We start from the raw sequence: 15,057 nt of genomic DNA on the forward strand, positions 1-15,057 counted from the left end.
GACCTATGGAAAGTCTATCAGAAAGCACAATCATTCCAGTATATCTTAATTTCTAACTTCAGCCTATCATCAAGGTTTCTGTCCTATATCAATTTATAGCGTAGAGGTAAATTTATTCTCTAAGGTATAACTCTGTTGTAATACTCTGCCTTGTAAAGACAGAAGTGCACAGCTTGCGCTCAGTAAGATCCCTGTTCTAGACCAATTTTACTTTTTAATGGCCAAATAAGAACTTCTGAAGCAAATTTTAGGCCAAGACACTAACAACTAATCCCAGATAAGGTTTTTATATGTTTTGAGAGAATAAAGACATCTGCAAATGTATAAACCTCTGCTTACCTCTCCAGCAGCTCTCCCAAGCTAACAATGTTGCCTCTGTGCAGGTGCCACACAACTTCCAACATGGGAGGATTCTAAGAGGAATAATGCTACAGTCAGATGACAGTGGGTAACATTTACAATAGCAAACTTTCCAGTGGCAAACATTAAGAGAAAATTAAAAACGGTTTGTCAAATTAAGGGTATGAAAAATCTGAGCTCATCATTACAACAGTAATATATAAAATACCAATAAAAAAAAGTTACCATAGACCTATTCTCTCCTACCCGCTTTTGAAATGTTTATTAAAAAACGATAAATAATTCAGGTCACTTTACGTCCCTGGAATAATCCTGATTAAATGTCTTTTAAAGAGGTAATGGACACCTCAATGGATTGGCAATAACCAGGGCTGTCAATTAATCGTAGTTAACTCATGAATTAACTCAAAAATTAATCGCGATTAATCACAGTTTTAATTGAACTGTTAGACAATAGAATACCAATTGAAATGTATTAAATATTTTGGATGTTTTTCTACATTTTCATATATATTGTATTCTGTGTTATAATTGAAATCAAAGTGTATATTATTTTTCATTATAAATATTTGCACTGTAAAAATTATAAACAAAAGAAATAGTATTTTTCAATTTACCTCATACAGGTACTATAGTGCACTCTTTGTCGTGCAAGTGCAACTTACAAATGTAGAATTTTTGTTACATAACTGCACTCAAAAACAAAACAATGTAAAACTTCAGAGTCTACAAGTCCACTCAGTCCTACTTCTTATTCAGCCAAGCGCTAAAACAAACAAGTTTATTTACATTTATAGGAGATAATGCTGCCCTCTTCTTATTTACAATGTTACCAGAAAGCGAGAACAGGCATTTTCATGGCACTTTTGTAGCTGGCATTGCAAGGTATTTACGTGCCAGGTACGCTAAACATTTGTATGCCCCTTCATGCTTCGGCCACCATTCCAGAGGACATGCTTCCATGCTGACGACGCGCGTTAAAAAAAATAAGTTAATTAAATTTGTAATTGAACTCCTTGGGGGAGAACTGTATGTCCCCTGCTCTATTTTACCCGCATTCTGCCATATATTTCATGTTATAGCAGTCTCAGCTGATGACTCAGAATATCTTGTTCATTTTAAGAACACTTTTACTGCAAATCTGACAAAATGCAAAGAAGATGTTAAATTTCTAAAAATAGCTACAGCACTCGACCCAAGTTTTAAGAATCTGAAGTGCCTTCCAAAATCTGAGAGGCATGAGGTGTGGAGCATGCTCTCAGAAGTCTTAAAAGAGCAACAGTCTGATGCGGAAACTACAGAACCCAAACCACCAAAAAAGAAAGCTGTTTTGGATGGTTATTGAGCAGAACCCCTCATCAGCATGGACGCGTGTCCCCTGGAATGGTGGTTGAAGCATGAAGGGACATATCAATCTTTAGCGCATCTGGCATGTAAATATCTTGTGACGCTGGCTACAACAGTGCCATGAGAATGCCTGTTCTCGCTTTCAGGTGACCTTGTAAACAAGAAGCAGGCAGCATTATCTCCTGCATATGTAAACAAACTTGTTTGTCTGAGCAATCGGCTGAACCAGAAGTAGGACTGAGTAGACTTGCAGGCTCTAAAATTTTACATTGTTTTATTTTTGAATGAGTTTTTTTTTCTTTTTACATAATTCTACATTTGTAAGTTCAACTTTCATGATCAAGAGATTGCACTACAGTACTTTGTATTAGGTGAACTGAAAATACTATTTCTTTTGTTTTTTTACAGTGCAAATACTTTTAATCAAAAATAAATATAAAGGAGCACTGTACACTTTGTATTCTGTATTGTAATTGAAATCAATATATTTGAAAATGTAGAAAACATCCAAAAATATTTCAATGGTATTCTATTATTGTTTAATCGAGCGATTAATCGCGATTAATTTTTTTAATCGCTTGACAGCCCTAGTGTCAATATAAAACCCAAAGGTAGACAGACATTAAGAGTAAATTACCCTTCCCTACAGAGAAGGATTGAAACTTGCAAAGCTGCTGTCTGTGTTGCACATTTTTGGTAGAAAAATAGATCTCAGTCTCCAGTGCTGTCAATCTAGCATTTTTCACAAACACTAGCAGTCACATAAAGAGCAGAACGACAGGTAGTAGCTTACAATCACTACCACTCTTTGATGCCAAAAGCCAGTCAGCCAATGCTAAATGCTAATGCTCCTTTTCCTCATGGCAAGAGTTGAATGCAGAAGCTAGTCAGGAGTCTTAAAAAAATGGAAACTACATAACACACTAGCTATAATGCAAACAGTTATTAAACAATCAATAGCATATGAAAAGGAGCATTTACTATTCCAGATATCAGCATGCTTCAGAGGCACTGGGAAGCAGAATGAAAGTGAAGTGCTTTCAAACACCCAGGAAGACTCATTATTAAGAATATAACATACATGACCAAGAATTTTCTATTGCTTTTAGTTAAACTCTTTACCAGGAAGTCTACTAATTTTTGTCCTCCCCCACCAGAAATGTCCATCGTTTTTTAAAATACTGTCCTACCTTGCAAGCCATCTCCTGTTCACCTGTTGCAGGCACTATCAAACAGCCATTAATATTTGGGGAGGAAGGGTATCCTTATTGGCTTCCTTCCCCAGTATGTACGGCCCTTTTAGATTAATTCACATAGCTTCAATAGATTTTAGTTTTAAAATATTTTAATGGAAAATCAATGCTCCATCCCCTTAAGACAGAATTATGCTTTAAAAAAAAAAAAAAAAAGAGGCCATGGTGACTCCCGGGGGAATTCAAGATGGCCACCATCCTTCAACAAGTAGGACCAATAAGCTCCTGAGCATGCTGCTGTAGGCCATGAACAGCACTGGAAGGAGGAAATCAGATTACTAGATTTCTACAGTCTATTTTAGAGTTACCCCTCGCTTTCAGGGGATACATAACACGAGAGTTTAATATGCACCCAAATAATCTAAATGTTCTGTCCCTACAGTGTGCAGGACCAGCATTTCTCTTCAGAGGTCTTACCTGCATTTTCCAAAGTTCTTGGCAGAAGAGCAAACGACAGAAGGCATTGTGCACCGACAAATCCTTGACAGTTTGAAGCAAACAAGACAATTTCTTCTGGAATGGAAAAAGTCCCCTCTGTAAATATTACATGTAATTATAAAAATATTTTCCAGTTTTTCCTTATTTGTTACATTTTAGTGACTGAATGGCTCAGGGGATTGAGTGGTGAGGAGACACTGAACCTTTCACCTTTGGGTTAGGAGTTCAAATGCACCCCACGTCAGCAGTGACTGAAATCACTGTCACATGGCAGCTTTTCAACTATTTTTGTTCACCCAGTGATGGCAGGGCAGCGATGTGAATTCATGAACTCAAGCATCAGAAGCGAGAGTCACCCCTATACCACCAGGACCTGATGACTGTTCAGTGACCTTGGTGAAGTGAGTTGATAGTCTCAGTACAGCTTCTGGTGTCCACACACACAAATCAACACAATAATTAGCTACAACTGCAAGCAGGATGCTAAAAATTAAACAATAGACACAATAAAATGAACCCTCTTGGGAAGGACTGGGACATACTAAAGAAAAGTCATATACAAGAAGCTTGTTCAGCCACTACTCACACTGTACTATCTCTGTGGATAAACAGAGGATATCATTTCCAGGGCTGTCAATTCAGTAGCTTTCATGTTTAGGAAAAGAATGCTCCATTTCTAAGGATGTTACAACATACAGATATGAACCATCAGCTATCTAGTTCCATTACTGGTTTTGTATTTTTTTTTTAAATCTTTTGGGGACTACATATATATTTATGGAGGCCAGACAGAGTGGGCTCAAAGTGTAAAAACAAAAATAACCATTAATGCCTTTTCCCTCCCAATGTTCATCTTTGTGAGCATAAGAGAAAAGATTTTCCTCTTACTCTCTGCTCCAAGTTCAACAGTGCAGCTTGGTTGGACTCCCTGGAAGTTTTGCAAATCTGGTCAATGTTTGTAGCCGCAGTTTTGGCTGACAAGATTCCTATTGGTACTCCCAGCCTTGAGGCCTGCTCCTGCAGAATGGAGACTAGAACACAAAGCAAAGTTAACAGTGTGAGAGGATTGTGGGCTGAGCACTAGACTGGGAACCAACAACTCCCGAGTTTTAATCCTGGCTAACTGTCTCTCCATCTATGGCTTTGGGTAAATCGCTTGATCTCCCTCCCTGCCTCATTTTCCCCCATCCACAAAATGGACAGAATAACATCTACCTCAAAGGGGTGTTGTGATCATCTCTCGTTTGTCAAGTGCTTGCTGACTAACAGTATTAGAGCTCGTTTGTCTCTCTGAGGGACAAACTTTGAAAATAACCAAAATATTCAGAAGCCAGGGGACTTTACCTGTCAGTATCTGACAGACTTAAGAAAGGCTACTGTCAGAGTTACAGGGCAAGCCATACTCTAGAACAGTTTTTGTCCCTCAAGTGGACCCCTCCACTGACAGGCCTGACTTTCTTCATATCTTTCAAGGATGGAATCATAGGATTCAACCACTTTGAGACTGGACCTCTGGGGGGGCTCCTTAAATCAGATTTTCAGAGGTGGTCACTAGTTGTGTGTACCTCATTTCCTGGGTGCCCACTTTGAGATCTGGGACCTGATATTCAGAAGTGCCGAGCACACTCAATTGGAAATGAAGGCAATGGGAGAGGTGCTTGAATACATAAAGTGCAAAATAATGCTAAGTACTCTGAAAAGTCACTGTTTCTCAAATTTGGGCACTCAAAATTAGTTCATACTTTTGATCTTAATCTCTCTCTGCCTTAGCTCCCCATCTGTAAAATAGGATAATACTTATTACACAGGGGTATTGTGAAAAATAACTAGTTGTTTGTGAAGCACTCAGATACTATAGTGATGAGTGCCAGAGAAAAAGCCCTTGAGGCTAGTAATTCTATCCTCACAGCAGGATTCGAATAGTATGCAGTAAATAAGGCCTACGACCATACATTGAACGATGAGGGTAAAACAAAATATTTAATAGCTGCTCATTAATTGAGCACCATCCATCCTGTGCACTGAATAAGGCAGGGGGTCTGTGGAAAAAAATAGTATGTGACAAATACGTCAGTTTCCTGCATTATCCTTGGGAGATCTTATTGAATTAAGTTTAAGTATCTTTTGGGTCCAGTGTATTAAATGAATTGTTTATGTATTGTGGGACAGGATTGTGTAACCTCTTGGGGGGGGGGGGGGGGAAATGTGGCAGATGTGAGGCCTGGGGGTTCAAGGGACTCGATTGAACAATGTGTCAGACAAGAATAGACTCCTGGAACAAGAAGTGTTAAGTAGTTTTCCATGGGAATATATAGGGGGAGGTGAATGTAAATTCCCCAACTCTGGTTATGCAAAACCCAGCCTTTCGAAACTATGCCCTGAGGAGTGGGTGCCTTTGGAAGGCCAAGGAGGAGGAATACTGGTGCAGTTGCCCTTGAATTGTGACAGTGATCACATAATTCAAAATCATATCATGATGCATACGCATGTATCCCTCATTTGTTTCTCCGTTCTGACTGTCCCATTTTCACCAAAATCAATAGGTTTCTACCCTTGATGCCTAGAACATTCCCTGAAATTTTGGAACCAATTAGATGTAGCGTTCAAAAGTTATCCTGTAAGACTTTACAAGCTAGGCCAGCAATAGGAAACGTGGCTCGTTGCTGTCCTCATTCTATGCAAAAGAGAACCACTGTGCTCAGTATATACTTGCAACTATATATCTATTTCAGAGAACAAACTAGCAGACTGATAGAGAGAACAAGAAATTAAGGGCATATGACAAGTAGAAATTCAGTGTGTCAGGCAAACTTAATTTCCATCTCTCTCTTGGACAGATACTTCCTCACTCACGCTCACCTACAAATGATTCTGAAAAGGCATTTTGAGGCTCTGGACCACTCTGTTCAGTTGATTTACTGGAACTCTCCACCTAGAAACAAAATAAAGTATTTTAAATCTCTGTGTGTACATGTATATAAATATATTACCTTTATATGGCATGTTCCATCTGCAGCATTCTAGAAACCTGAAGCAACTGAAATAAAACTAATATTAAATAATACAACCTAGCTCTTATATACTACTTTTCATCTGTAGATCTCAAAGCACTTTACAGAGGTCAGTATCCCCATTTTACAGACGGTGAAACTGAGGCAGCAAAGTAACTTGCCCAAGGTCACCCAATAGGTACATGGCAGAGCAGGACTAGAACCCAAGTTTCCTGAGTCCTAGTCCTAGCTCCTTCCACTATGCCATATATATTTGCTAAAACATGACAAAAAATGTTAGGAACTAGAAAAAGTCATTTCCTTTTAAAAGGTATTATTCTACAGTATTCTTTAGGAAAAAAAAAAGATCCCAGAAAAAAAAATTATAGGAAGTACCTAGTCTGCCTATAAAAGTCCTCAAAAGCAAATGCTTTCTCCAGCCTGAAAGTGCAAGATAATGCACAAGGAGTCAGAAACTTGGCATGATGTCCATGTATGTATCTCACACACACATGTATAAAGACAGTCACATTATGGAATCATGGGTGGCTATTAAGAGAAAGCTGATAATCTCCAATAACTTTTGACTCTGTTCACTATAGACCAGAGGCTTTCCAAGTGTGGGGTGTGCCCCCTTGGGGGTGGGGAGGGAGTGATGAATTATCAGTAACGAGCCACACTAAAAGACCGGGTCAGGATGGGGCTCTGTCTGGTAGTGGAAGTAGATTGGGCTCTGTATAGGAGGTCTTGACTACTGGGACCAGGCTCCATACCTGTCTTGGTCCCTCACTGCCACAGCAGCCACCAACGGGCAGTTACCCTCCTCTGCCAGATAGGCCAGCAGGGACTCTGCAAGGAGGGAGCCAAAGGCTGCACCCTGGGATGACTGACCCCCTGCTGGACAGAGCCCCCTCCTGACCCTGGCCCTTCAGCGCAGCCCCTGGGCATATCCACTTCCTCTCCCAGAGGGAGTCTGTGCAAGGGAAGTGGACTGTGCCATGCTCAAGGGCCAGGATCAGAAGGGGGCTGTGTCAGTACATGGCCCAGTACTCAGAGTGCAGCCTTTGGCTCCCCTGCTGACCCCGTCTCTTCAACATGGCCTTGTTTGTTTATTCTGAACAGGATGGGAGCCAGACAAGCAGGAAGCTGGGTCCCAGCAGCTGAGACTGCCCAACCGCTGCAGGGCGAGAAGTCTTCTTCAACTGCAACCTGGTGAGTACCCCCTCCCTCCACATGAGGGCAGGACACTCCTCCCCCAAAGGTACCAAGCACCCCTTCTCCCACCACACTTCTTAGAAAGAGGTGAGCATACATGGGACACGAATCTCCAAAGGAGGGGCTCAGGAAAAAAGTTTGCGAACCTCTGCAATAGACAAAGCCAGTTCTGATCCCAACAAAGAGGATGGTAATTTACCACCATATTTCAAATCTGAATTAACTCTATATAACCCTAACCCCATTTTTAGGCCACAGTAATAAAGTAAGATGAATGTAAATCTCATTTCTAAAAGGAAAACCACTTGTCTTTGAGTTTTCTTTTACACCTGTTTCCCACTTGTTCACTTACTGAAGATATTCTGCTTATACGACATGCACCTTAGACCTATATCAGAAAGACTTGTATGGAGACCAAACTTCAGCAGGGTTCTAGGGAAACCCAGGATATGACTGGTAAGTTCAAAACTGCCAGCTGTCTTACCTCCAGCAAGAGGTCATTCAAGTTCTGGTGGCAACTCAGAAGGTGAACAGCTGCCTTCTGAAGCTCCTGTCCACTTTCAAATGTGCATTTCTGTTTCTTGACTCTTCCTGCTAAGACATTTTTTTAAAAATGTAAGTTCAAGGTTTACGTAATGGCCTGTTTTCTGCTGTTTTATTTCTAGACTGCATGAATGTTGTGCTCATGAAAAGGAATGCTTGACATTGGCAAGAGCCAGACATAGTGTGGGCTAATGCTGCACACAGCTGTGCCAAAGTCTGCCTTCTGATCCCCAAGGCTTCTCCTTCATCCAGACCAGATCACTTTATACAGAAACTGCCAATTGTGCCAAAACAGAGACAAAGACAAAGAATACAAGATGATTATTTTTAAATGAGACAGGCTGTTCCACATGCTGCAAAAACACCATTTGCACTAACTATAGCAAGGCTGAAATTAACAGCTTTAGGGTTACTTTGAATTGAATCTCAAAATGAATCAAGAACCAGGACAGATGCTTGAAAGAGGGGAGCGTGATGTGGTTACACTGCTTGGTACGTGTGAAGAAGGGGGCAGCAGCATCCTGCACAGTCTGGGGAACTGGGGCTGGCAAAGGCCACAAAAGAGGGAGGTGTAACAGTCAAGGTAAGGGGGGATAAAGAGTTCAGACAGGATGGAGCTAAGTGACCAACATCTGAGAGGCAGGGAGAGTCAGCGTTATCTCCAAACACAGAGGACATGGGAGGAGGAACATCATCCACCTAGCTTGACATCTTCATCATCTGGACCCATGGAAAAGAAGCCCTTGAGGAATTCCACCATGATTTCAATAATTTCCATCCCACCATCAACCTCAGCCTAGATCAATCCACTCAAGCGGTCCATTTCCTGGACACTACTGTGCTAATAAGCGATGGTCACATAAATACCACCCTATACCGGAAACCTACTGACCACTATACTTACCTACATGCCTCCAGCTTCCATCCAGGACACACCACATGATCCATTGTCTACAGCCAAGCCCTAAGACATAACCGCATTTGCGCCAATCCCTCAGACAGAGACAAGCACCTACAAGATCTGTATCAAGCATTCTTAAAACTACAATACCCACCTGCTGAAGTGAAAAAACAGATTGACAGAGCCAGACGAGTACCCAGAAGTCACCTCCTACAAGACAGGCCCAACAAAGAAAATAACAGACCACCACTAGCTGTCACCTTCAGCCCCCAACTAAAACCTCTCCAGCGCATCATCAAAGATCTACAACCTATCCTGAAAGATGATCCCTCACTCTCACAGATCTTGGGAGACAGACCTGTCCTCGCTTACAGACAACCCCCCAACCTGAAGCAAATACTCACCAGCAACCACACATCACTGAACAAAAACACTGACCCAGGAACCTATCCTTGCAACAAAGCCTGATGCCAACTCTGTCCACATATCTATTCAAGTGACATCATCATAGGACCTAATCACATCAGCCATACCATCAGGGGCTCGTTCACCTGCGCATCTACCAATGTGATATATGCCAGCAATGCCCTCTGCCATGTACATTGGCCAAACCGGACAGTCTCTACGTAAAAGAATAAATGGACACGAATCTGACATCAGGAATCATAATACTCAAAAACCAGTGGGAGAACACTTTAACCTGTCTGGCCATTCAATTACAGAACTGCAGGTGGCTGTTTTTGAAGCTTTTCTGTTGTAAAACAGACTCCAACGAGAGACTGCTGAGCTGGAATTGATATGCAAACTAGATACAATCAATTTAGGATTGAATAAGGACTGGGAACGGCTGAGCCATTACAAACATTGAATCTATCTCCCCTTGTAAGTATTCTCACACTTCTTATCAAACTGTCTGTACTGAGCTATCTTGATTATCACTTCAAACGTTTTTTTCCTCTTACTTAATTGGCCTCTCAGAGTTGGTAAGACAACTCCCACCTGTTCATGCTCTCTGTATGTGTGTGTGTATATATATCTCCTCAATATATGTTCCACTCTATATGCATCCGAAGAAGTGGGCTGTAGCCCACGAAAGCTTATGCTCTAATAAATGTGTTAGTCTCTAAGGTGCCACAAGGACTCCCGTTCTTTTCCCCTAGCTTTGGTTTCAAGTCTGGTAAAGCCACAGTAGGGGACACAAATCGGCTCCACGTCACCCGGTTGCTCTTGCAGCACATGACGCGAGCTGGGGGCGCGGGGCGGGGGGGCCCCGCATCACCCCCCTAGGTAGGAATGTGGCACCGCCCCCCGCGGTGAGGGGAGAGGCGCACCCCGCTCTCGTGCCCTGCGGCGCTTGCAGCACGCGGGGGGGGGGCCCACCCCAACTGCTCGCGGGAACCGGGTGTGAGCTGAGCGATTCGCGCCCACATCCCCGGGGGCGGTCACCTCGGGACCCGGCGCTTTGCAGAGCGGGGCTGCAGCTGCTGCCGCGGGCCACCGGCTCGGGCGCTCCCGGAGCACGTCCCCTCGGGCGCCCGCTCCGCCAGGGAGAGGCGCCGCCAGAGCCGACCGGGGCAGCCCCTGGCGGTCACCTACCCAGCAGCTCGGAGAGAGCCCGGCTCCCCCTCCGCCCGCTCGGGCTGGCGGCCATCCCCGCTAGGCCGAGCGCCGCAACCGCCTTCTCCTCAGCGACTGCGCCGGGTCCGGCTACCGCCACTGTACAACCGACCAGCCCGCCCTGCGCTCCCATTGGCTACGGCGCCCAGATATCGTCACCAGACATTGGCTAAAGGGCTCCGTCTGACCCCGCCCACTGACTTTTCGTGGTCGCCATTTTGGTAGAGGCAGTAATTGACATGGAGTCCGCCATCTTGGTAGTGGCAACAGCCTGGGTATCCTTTCTCCCCACTCCAGCCATTTTTGAAGAGACTCCTCGTTTGTGGTGGGGTTGGAGTTTAGGAACCAGGCCCACAGGGCCCGGTGTAGCTTGGCTAAACAAAGGAGATTGGGTGTGAGGTGTTAGCAACTGTCTGAAGATGGGGATGTGAGTGGGCTCTGCTGGCTTTGTCAGTGCTAGGAAAACTACCCCAGGCACATCTGAACTAGCCCCAAACACAGCTTAGCGGCGAGTGCAGCCAGTGGCAAAGCACATTCAGGTTAGCAGGATGGTTAAAAGCATCAGGTTTAATTAACAAGGTGGGGAAAGTGCTGGAAGCTACTGGAGTTTCATCTCTACTTGGGCTCCTGTGGTGGGATCCTCAGTGGGAATTCTTTGGGAGTGCAGACAGCCCCTAGGAACACGCTTTAGAGAAAAGAACATCTGAAGGGAAGCGGCAGAATTATTCATGCTGGACAGCTGGGGGAAGAAGAGCAATGGCCTCCAGCTAGGAAGAAGGGAATTCATGCTAGGTATTGGGAGCCTGCCCGACAGTAAGGTCAGTGGGGCTACTATGCATTATCTGCCTATCAAAGGCATCATGACTAGATGCAGTCAAGAGAAAATTGAATTTAGCCTACAGATACACTAGGAAAGAAAATGCCACACTTGTGCTGGGCTAAGTCAGCAGCTTCTTCCAGCCTAAAAGTTGAGGCTTCTGTTCGAGCCTACAGGCTAGCTGCAATTGGGAGTTTTGTTTGGGTTTTTTTGCTTTTACTTTATAAATATATTCTGGGCAGAGATTAGTTTTATTTTCCCAGGTTGGCTCTGTGGGTCTGAAGCCAGTGAGACTACTCAGGTAATCAGGTCATCAGAATTTATTGTATTGTACCTGACTTGACACAGAAACTGCAGAGATTATAGTTTCATTGTAGCTCTCTTACTGAATCACGATAGAGATTCAGTGGTGATGTAGCCATGTTGGTCCCAGAAAGAGAGACAAGGTGGGTGACGTTGGTGAAAGAAACAAGCTTTGAAGCTACACAGAGCTTGCCCCACCACCTGTCTCTACCCTGGTACAATCTGGAGCCTGCATCTTCTTGAAATAAAATCTTATATTCTAGGACTCAAACACTTCAGTTCCCCAGTCAGGAGGTGATAAGGTTGCCACTGCACAGTGCTTTGGTTTTCTGGGAACAGAAAGCTTATAGAAATTTCATTTCAGGGGTCAGGAGAAATCCCATTTGAAAGTGGGTTTTTTTGTTTGTTTATGTTAAGTGTCTGTTAGCAATACAATCCCACAGAGGGACATACAGCGTGATGTGTAATAATTCACTCAGCAGCACAAGTGCAGTAAATACCAAGTAAATTAACATTCATGAGATATTTAACATGTAGCAACAACTTTTTTTCTTTTTACAGAAACGGATTGAGAAAATGGCCTGTTAGGAATTGATTGTGAGGCATTTTATTCTTCTTGTTGTTTCCCTAGCATGTTACTCAGCAATCCTTAAGAGTGCTGTGTGCAGGAGAAAACCCTTTATGATGCTGCTCAATTTGAAGACAAGGCTCATGGTTTAATATCTGGAATGTAAGTAAACTCCTTAGAGAGTCTTCCTCTACGTTTTCTACACCACCATGTATGCTGAAGATGCTTGATAAGTTATAACACTGTGCAGTTACTCTGTTGTCTATGGGCCTGGTAGGAAAGAACTAGATTATAATGTCCAGAATGCCTGTCTAAATGTTCATCATCCTTGTGAGTGCCATACTGGTCCATTTAGACTCTGAAGCTGGTTAGCTGGGGATTGAGTTGTTTAAAATAATAATCTCCCTGAGACTGTGGTGAGGTTCAGTCTGGAGTTGAAAGTGAAATGAGTTTGTTGGGCTCAGCTCACTGACGAAGGCCTCAAGTTTGTAGAATTCCATGTTTCCGTGTAACACAGTATACAAGGATGGAGAGTGTTCTTCAGCAGGAGAGTCTGAGAGTTCAGGATTGGGGGCATGTGCAGTGAGGCGGAGGAATAGCTGACTAGATTTTCAACTCAGGAAGACTGAGTTAAAAAGTGAAAATAAGTTTGGCCTCAGCATTTTGTACACAATCACAAAAACACCTTGGCCTGGGGCAACTGGTATTTTTTATTCAGAAGTAGCTCAAGATTGCAACAGCAGGGGGTGCCACAGGCCAGGGTGGAAGTGTCTTAGCAGGGCTGCGTGGGTAGCCAAGACTGGCCTAGTGAGGAGTGCTGGTCCGAGGTGCATTAGCTGAGCTAGGTTGACTAAGCTTTATATGTGTCTCAGCATAATCCTGTCAGGCCACCTAAATTCACATGCCCTTAAGTGAGTCAGTTTCAAACAGGGGTAGGATTGAGTGGGAATTTAAAGCATTAAATAACTGATGAGCTTTACTACTAATGCTGCCATTCTTGTTTCCTGAACATTGGATCAGAGACGTGCAATAAGTATGTCTTGGGGCCTGCATGGAGCCCTGTTGACTTAATTGGGCTCCATTCAAGGCACAGGTCCGCCTGCGTGTAACTGTAAAATTGTGGCCTCCGGGTGGCTGGTTAAAGTCATTTATTGAGTCAGGTTTGGGTTGTTTTTTAAATCCAACACTCCATTCCCAAGAAATATTTGTAAAAGCCACTATTTTTGGTGGGACACATGAGAACACAGTGGGTGTGTGCACCCTCTGCTGATTCAGCAACGGCAGCTAACTAACCAGCACTGTTCTCAGTGCTGCGCAGGTACCGGAAACTCTGATGATGGTGCATCTGCAGATAGGTAAATAAAAACCACTGCTAGAAAAAGAGCAAAATGCTGCGTTTGCTAAAGGCAGACTGAGGTCTTCAAAGACAGATATTTCATCTTCACGTTCTAAAAATGTTTTACAAATAATGAAGAGGGGTTTTTTAAGTAAACCAGGAAAAGAGTAGTCTCTGAGAGAGAGCTGGGGTTGCAGTGGGGCGCAAACTGGAGCTCAGTTTGCAATATGATATGGCAGCAAACAAGGCTGGTGCAATTTTGGACTACCTCTACAAAGACATTACAACATGGAACAGTCCATTTATAATCCCTCTCTGTATGACTGTGGTGAGATGGCAAGTGGCATATTGAGTCAAATTCAGGGGTCACTACAAGAAAAATGTAGAAAAAACTGGAGGAAAATTAGAGAGAACAAAAGAAATGATCGAGGGATGGGCAGGATTGACTTATGCAGACAGAATCAAATATCTACATTTGCATAGATTGGCTAAGTGACAATAGCTAAGGTAGGATATAACTGCCTACAACTATTTGAAAGATGTAAATATGAAGGGAGGGAAGGAATTCTTTAGCACGGTTCAAAGAGATAAAGCAAGGTGTATGAGATTAAATTAAGGGAAGGATAATTTAGGCTGAATATCAGGGAAAATCATCCTGTCTGTGAGCTCATTAATGGCTACATTAATGCAAAACCTGAGTAGCTGCATTTGATACAGGGTCCCTCCGTAGAAGTTTGGGAGAAAAGGAACCTTCCCCAGGCCACAGTTCTCTGCTGTTCCTCGGTCCCAGTTCTGCTGGGGCAATTGCTAACCGCTCTGTGTACCTCTAACCCATCCCTTGAACCATGCTGCATGAGGACAGGCAGGGAGCATGAACAGTAATTGCAGACCCCTTGTGGAATGTCCCCAAATTCTGTCTCCACTCGCTGGCCACAGATTTGTGCTGCATCTGGGACCATCTACACAGCTATGGTGGAGGGGGCAGGATTTTCTCCTATGATTGTGGAATAGTTTCCCTAGGGAAGTGGCAGAGACTTTTAAAACTAGACTGGAGAAATCACTAGAAAATATACTGTAGGGAACAGTTCTGCATTGGCCAGGACAGGAGGCTGGATTGCCTGGGACCTAAGGGGTCATTTCCATGTTTAATGTTTATGATTCTATGGCAGATATCGCTGCACCAATAGCCTACATTTAGCTGGTTGCCAGTGTAAGTGCCTAACATTTGTACTACTTTTATACTTCATAGGTTGAAGCCATTTCCCCTCATGCTGTCACTCTAAGAATAGATTTCTCCATTTTTAATATTACTAACAGGTTTCCACAGCCTCACTGGCTTACTAGGTTGCAATTAGCACTGCTGGCTATA

At 43.3% G+C, this 15,057-nt stretch overlaps 1 protein-coding gene across 1 annotated transcript in view; it reads right to left on the reverse strand.

Annotated features, from left to right (window-relative positions):
• FANCA (FA complementation group A) overlaps positions 1–10,719 on the reverse strand; it is a 56,680-nt gene extending 45,961 nt beyond the window's left edge. Inside the window, exons 1-6 of the mRNA XM_026663729.1 lie at positions 10,644–10,719; positions 8,088–8,197; positions 6,258–6,330; positions 4,287–4,429; positions 3,378–3,473; positions 340–413 (exon numbers count right to left, since the gene is read on the reverse strand). Coding sequence (XP_026519514.1) covers positions 340–413; positions 3,378–3,473; positions 4,287–4,429; positions 6,258–6,330; positions 8,088–8,197; positions 10,644–10,698 — 551 coding nt within the window. The 5' untranslated portion in view covers positions 10,699–10,719. The remainder of the gene's footprint in view (positions 1–339; positions 414–3,377; positions 3,474–4,286; positions 4,430–6,257; positions 6,331–8,087; positions 8,198–10,643) is intronic.
• Positions 10,720–15,057: the final 4,338 nt, after the last annotated feature.

This window comes from Terrapene carolina, unplaced genomic scaffold, assembly GCF_002925995.2.
Source record: "Terrapene carolina triunguis isolate 2854851 unplaced genomic scaffold, T_m_triunguis-2.0 Scaffold33911, whole genome shotgun sequence".
Classification (NCBI taxonomy): domain Eukaryota; kingdom Metazoa; phylum Chordata; order Testudines; family Emydidae; genus Terrapene; species Terrapene triunguis.